The 6,270-nt window shown below is 38.8% G+C and overlaps 1 protein-coding gene across 1 annotated transcript in view; it reads left to right on the plus strand.

Moving 5' to 3' along the window:
- Positions 1 to 6,270, plus strand: part of Dcaf1 (DDB1 and CUL4 associated factor 1) — a 42,020-nt gene that overhangs the window by 1,064 nt on the left and 34,686 nt on the right. Inside the window, exons 2-4 of the mRNA XM_029543388.1 lie at positions 536 to 673; positions 2,244 to 2,753; positions 3,072 to 3,173. Of these exons, the coding sequence (XP_029399248.1) occupies positions 536 to 673; positions 2,244 to 2,753; positions 3,072 to 3,173 (750 nt within the window). The remainder of the gene's footprint in view (positions 1 to 535; positions 674 to 2,243; positions 2,754 to 3,071; positions 3,174 to 6,270) is intronic.

Raw genomic sequence — 6,270 nt, forward strand, 5'->3', positions numbered from 1 at the left:
GTTACGGATGGTTGTGAGCCACCATGTGGTTGCTGGGATTTGAACTCCGGACCTTTGGAAGAGCAGTCGGGTGCTCTTACCCACTGAGCCATCTTACCAGCCCAGGCCACAGGCTTTTTAAGTGACAGGTGATGCATCCATACAGTATACAAGATGTTCTCTCTACAAAGAATGAAAGTATGTCATTAGGATAACTACTTTCTATATGGGTTAAGTAATATTTTTCAGAATCTCTTTTTTGTTTGTTATTTGGAGACAGGGTTTGTTTTTCTCTGTCGCCCTGGCTGTCTCTGAAGACCAGGCTGACCTTGAATTCAAAGATTCACCTGTCTCTGCCTCCCAGGTGCTGGGATTAAAAGCTCATGCTTTCATTGCCTGGCTGCAACAAGCTCTGTAATGTCTGAATCATCTCTAGCCCACCACTGAAATATCCATTAACTTTTTTTTTTGTCATGAGATAGAAACCTTGGCTTATAATTTTAATCTTGAAAATAGTCTCTTTCTGAATTGTGTTATTTCTTGTCCTTTACTATAGGAAGGAATTGTTGAAAATCTTTTCAAATGGGCCCGAGAGGCTGATCAGCCACTTAGGACATATTCTACTGGACTGCTGGGAGGTGCTATGGAAAATCAAGATATTGCTGCCAACTACAGAGATGAAAATTCACAGTTGGTAAGAACCTTCTTAGAATGAATTGTTGCACACTTGCTGTCTGAATCTGAACAGGTATATCTTACCAGAAACCTGTACTAGAACATCATTATATCAGCAATTCAAGATTTCTTTCCATAGTAAAGAGTTTTGATTTCACTTTTCTTTTTTTACATTTAAACTTTAAAAAAAAACTTGTCAAGGATCATGGCATATAAACCATTCTTTTTGTTCTTTATTTCTCATATCTTCCCTTAACCTTTGTGTTTTGAAGATTTCGAAACATGTAGCAAAGTTAAAAGACTTTTAGTGAGTGGTCAGATCTGTACTACTTGAATGGATTGTTGACTTTATTATTCCGTTATTAGTGAAATATTAATCCATTAATAACAATGGATTATTTTGCTAGACTCTACTCACTAAAATCACCTTCCATTTAGCTACTACTATAAATTTTAAAGAAATGCAATTCAGATTGAATTTTAGATACAAACCCCTTCTGTTTATTTGAGATAGGGTCTCTCTGTTTATCTGTGTAGTCCAGGCTGTCTTGGAACTTGCTTTGCAGAGAGATCAACCTGCCTCTGCCACTTGAATGCTGGGATTAAAAGGTGTGCTACCACTGCCGGGCTTCAAAACCCTTCTTTTTTTTTGGTTTTTCGAGACAGGGTTTCTCTGTATCGCCCTGGCTGTCCTGGAACTCACTTTGTAGACCAGACTGTCCTAGAACTCACAGAAATCCGCCTGCCTCTGCCTCCCAGTGCTGGGATTAAAGGCGTGCGCCACCACGCCCGGCTCCAAAACCCTTCTTTTTAATGTAGAACTGTAGTATCACTCTATTGCTTTGCTATTCTGTTTGTTTGTTTGTGAAAAAAAATTTTTGTTTTAGAGACATTTTCTTACTGGGTAGCCACTGTTGACCTCTAACTCACTGCGTAGCCCAGGCTAGCTTCAGATTGCAGATTGTTGCAGATTGTTGCAGGCATATATCACTGCACTCAAGAAAACAGAGTACCACTTTTTAGTTTTAGCCCCAAACATAAGTACTTAAAAGATTCAAAAAGGAAAACCTGGAAATTGATTATGAGTTGCTAGTGACATACAATGTATATTTGGTAAGTTTTTGAAATCTTCAGTTTTGATTTTCAAAGGCAATTAAAAGAAAGAGTCTATCAATATATCTAGCTCCTGCCTTTTAAGGTGTGATGCATAGTCCAGTCGACCTTGGCCCAAAACAGACAAGTTGTAAATGGTGTATTTTATATGCACACCTTCTGGTTTGGGTTTTCTGGGAAAAATACATATATTTTAAACTTGATTTTTAGCTATAGCTTGTTTCATCAAATTATAGGAATCAAATCAATATTTATTAAATCTTAACTATTTCCAGGTATTGAGCTAACTGCAAGAGTTTTCTTTAATAGAGAATAATGTATAATAGGCTATTTATGGTAGCATGTGCCTACAAATCTTAGCATTTTAGAGGCAAAGGCAGGAGTAAGATTCTATCTCATAAAACAAGAACATTTATTTAATAATCATGTAAACTAAAATTCAGAATAAATACTTTTTCTCAAATAATTGTTGTTAGGTGGCAATAGTGCTTAGAAGACTGAGGGAGCTCCAGCTTCAAGAAGTGACTTTGCGGCAGGACAGTAAGCGTCCTAGTCCACGGAAGCTCTCTTCGGAACCCCTTTTGCCTCTGGATGAGGAAGCTGTGGATATGGACTATGGTGACATGGCAGTAGATGTTGTGGATGGAGAACAAGAATCTTCTAGAGATATGGAGATCTCCTTTCGTCTTGATTCAAGTCACAAGACCAGTAGTAGAGTGAACTCGGCAACTAAACCTGAGGAAGGAGGATTAAAGAAAAACAAGTCTGCAAAGCATGGTGACAGAGAGAACTTTAGGAAGGCCAAGCAGAAGTTGGGCTTCTCATCTTCTGACCCAGATCGTGTGTTTGTTGAGCTGTCTAATAGCAGCTGGTCAGAAATGTCCCCCTGGGTGATTGGCACCAATTACACTCTCTATCCTATGACTCCTGCTATTGAGCAGCGACTTATTCTTCAGTATTTGACCCCTTTAGGAGAGTATCAGGAGGTAAGTTATTGGGATAAGGTACTGTTTGACATTTTTGGGACTATTAAATTTACCTATGGGGCATCTTATGACTATACCTTATTCACAGACACAGTCCTAACTCTACTCCAGAAAGGTCTTCATCTTAAATTAGTAAGGTCTCATGCAGGTCACCCCTGATGAGTTGTTTGATCAAAGTGTATTCATACAAACCTGATATGTGAACATAGGAATGTATTTTTAAGGGGATGTTTAATTTCTTTTAATGTTCTTCCTTCATAAAGTACAGAGAACGTGAAAAAGCCAAAATTTAAGACTTGTTTTTGGTTCTCATTTCAGTTACTTCCCATATTCATGCAACTTGGATCAAGAGAATTGATGATGTTTTATATTGATCTGAAACAGACTAATGATGTCCTGCTTACTTTTGAGGCACTCAAGGTAAACTCACTGAGTATTTTATTAGTACTGATTTTTATAAAACTCATGTTCAGTGTGGTTAGTATACTAGTACCAGTCAACTATCTGTGATTTTTTCCAGTACTTGAAAGTATAGTGTCTCTGAAGAACTGGTTTCATTTATTTATTTTTGAGACAGGGTCTCAGTCTGTGGCACAGGTTAGCATAGAACTCCTGTCTAGATCTGGTTGGCCTAGAGCTTACACCATGCTCATGCCTCACTCTTTTTGATATTGGGATTACATGTATGAGTTAGTACATGCCTGGCTTTAAATTTTTTTTTTTTAAGATTTATTTATTTTTATATGTAAGTACACTGTAGCTGTCTTCAGACACACCAGAAGAGGGCATCAGATCTCATTACAGATGGTTGTGAACCACCTTGTGGTTGGTGGGATTTGAACTCATTTGCTTGAGTAAACTCACACACCCATGCATGCACCCACACATGCACATGGATGCACAGAGTCTAAGAGTGAGTTGGGTGGTGATGCACACCTTTAATCCTAGCAACACAATCTACACAGAGAAACCCTGTCTCAGAGAGAAAGATCAATAGATCAATCTGTCTGTCTGTCTCTGGGTTTATCATATTGTTCAAAAGGAAGATACAAGTTCTGTAAGAGAAGGAACAGGTATTAAGTCTAATAGGAACAAAGTGGGATAAAAGAAAATTGAGGCTGGGTATGCTAGTCCATACTATTAATATTATTAGTACTCAGAAGGCAGAAGCAGGCAAATCTCTTGAATTTGAGGCCAGCCTGATTTACATAGCAAGTTCCAGGAAACGACAGTATTAAAAATGAAAGGAAACAGGATCTGCCCACAGGGTGAGGTGAAGTGGGTTTGTAGGTAGTTAGGTCCCAAATAAAATTAGTTTCTTAAAAGAAAAATTATTTATTTATTTATTTATTTATTTATTTATTTATTTATTTATTATGTATTCAGTGGTCTGCCTGCATGTATATCTGCAGGCCAGAAGAGGGCACCAGATCTCATTATAGGTGGTTATGAGCCACCATGTGGTTGCTGGGAATGAATTCAGGACCTTTGGAAGAGCAGCCAGTACTCTTAACATCTGAGTCATCTCTCCAGCCCTCAATTTAGGTTTCTTGATATATGTTAAGCCTGCTTATTCTGTTTCTACACATATTGTGATGGTGATTGTCAACGATGGCATGGTAATGACATGAGAAAACCATGTGGCTACAAACAGATACCTAGTTTAGGTGAATCTTGAGGCACAAATTGGGTGGAAGAATGGTAGAGGCATGTGTAATAGAGAAAGGATAAGGAAGGAAGGGATTTGAGTTTTTATGTAAGGCAGTCCAGTTCTAGGTGTTGAAAACTTCTGAAGAGGGTATATACTTGTTAATGGTGCCGTTGACCTTAACCCTCCAAGTCTGTAATTGCAAGTCTATATTGTCTCTTCTGGAAACAGGATGGGGAGCTCTAGTTCTCTTGAGGCCCCGTGTTCAGAAATAGGAAGAATCCTCACACTTTTGTTGTACATTGCATCCTTCAAGTTACACAGATCATTCCACTCTGAGGGGCTGCAGGAATTGAGCAGGAAATAAAACTTAAAAATTTATCCGGGGGCTGGTGAGATGGCTCAGCGGGTAAGAGTACTGACTGCTCTTCTAAAGGTCCGGAGTTCAAATCCCAGCAACCATACGGTGGCTCACAACCATCCATAATAAGATCTGATGCCCTCTACTGGAGTGTCTGAAGTCAACTACAGTGTAATTACATATAATAAATAAATAAATCTTTAAAAAAAATTTTTATCTGGATGTGGTGGCTTATTCTTAAAATGCACGGACAGTGGGTTCAAGGACAGTATCTAGAGCCATTAAGATGACTGGGAGGTTAAGGTATGTGTTACCAAGCCTGATGACTTGAGTTTGATCTCTGGGAACCACAGGTTAGAGGGAGAGAACCAATTCCTTTTCTTTTTTTTTTTTTGGTTTTTCAAGACAGGGTTTCTCTGTATAGCCCTGGCTGACCTGGAACTCACTCTGTAGACCAGGCTGGCCTCGAACTCAGAAATCCGCCTGCCTCTGCCTCCCGAGTTCTGGGATTAAAGGCATGCGCCACCACGCCCGGCGAGAGAACCAATTCCTATACTCAGACCTCTACACATAATACCACAGCCACTCATATGATAAATAAATATAATGAAGTATCTAAAAATTTGAAGTTTTAATATTTTGAAATGCATTCTGATACATCAAAATTCTACTCCCCCCCCTTGTTCATATTTTAAAAAAACATTTTTCTATTTTATGTATGTGAGTACAGCAGCAGAAGGCATTGGATTCTATTACAGATGTTGTGAGCCACCATGTGGTTGCTGAGGATTGAACTTAGGACCTTTGGAAGAGCAGTCTGCTCTTAACTGCTGAGCCATCTCTCCAGCCCAATCCTACCCCTTTTGATACTTTGCTTAAGGTTGTTCTTTTAGAGTCTAATTCCAGCATCTGGGTGGTGGAGGCCAGCTTGGGACACATAATAAAACCTTGTTGCAAAAAGTTTTTTTTTTTTTTTAATTATTATTATTTGGGGCTATATTGAAAAGAAAACATTTTGAACTTTATAAAGTCTGTGACTGAACTTTGATTAGGACACTGAGCTGATTATTTATGAAAAATTAAACTGGGAAGGTTAGCAAAAGTCATGTACTAATGATTGTAAAATTGTGCCATTGCTTAGACCCAGGATTATCACCCTTTGTGTCTGTGGGGTACTAGGAATTAACCTAGGCCTTGAGAATGCTTTGCAAGTACTCTACTAGGAACTGTGTTCTTCAGCTCATTTAACTTTTCTCATTTTTGAGGCAGGGTCACACTAAGTCCCTAGACTGGCCATGAAGTGTGGCTCTCCTGTCTTAGCCAGCACTGTTTCATGGAGTTTACTTTTGTTTGTTTGACTTTTTTTTTAATGGAAGATGTAGCAGTAGGCAATTAATGCTATTCACATCAACCTGGCAGTGGTGGCGGTGAGCATTCCTCGCTGCCCGCCCCATTATTCTTGGTTCCCAAAAGAAAGACACGTACATGCAGTCTTTTTTTTTTTTTTT

The sequence above is a fragment of the Mus pahari genome, chromosome 10 (assembly GCF_900095145.1).
Source record: "Mus pahari chromosome 10, PAHARI_EIJ_v1.1, whole genome shotgun sequence".
NCBI classification, from domain to species: domain Eukaryota; kingdom Metazoa; phylum Chordata; class Mammalia; order Rodentia; family Muridae; genus Mus; species Mus pahari.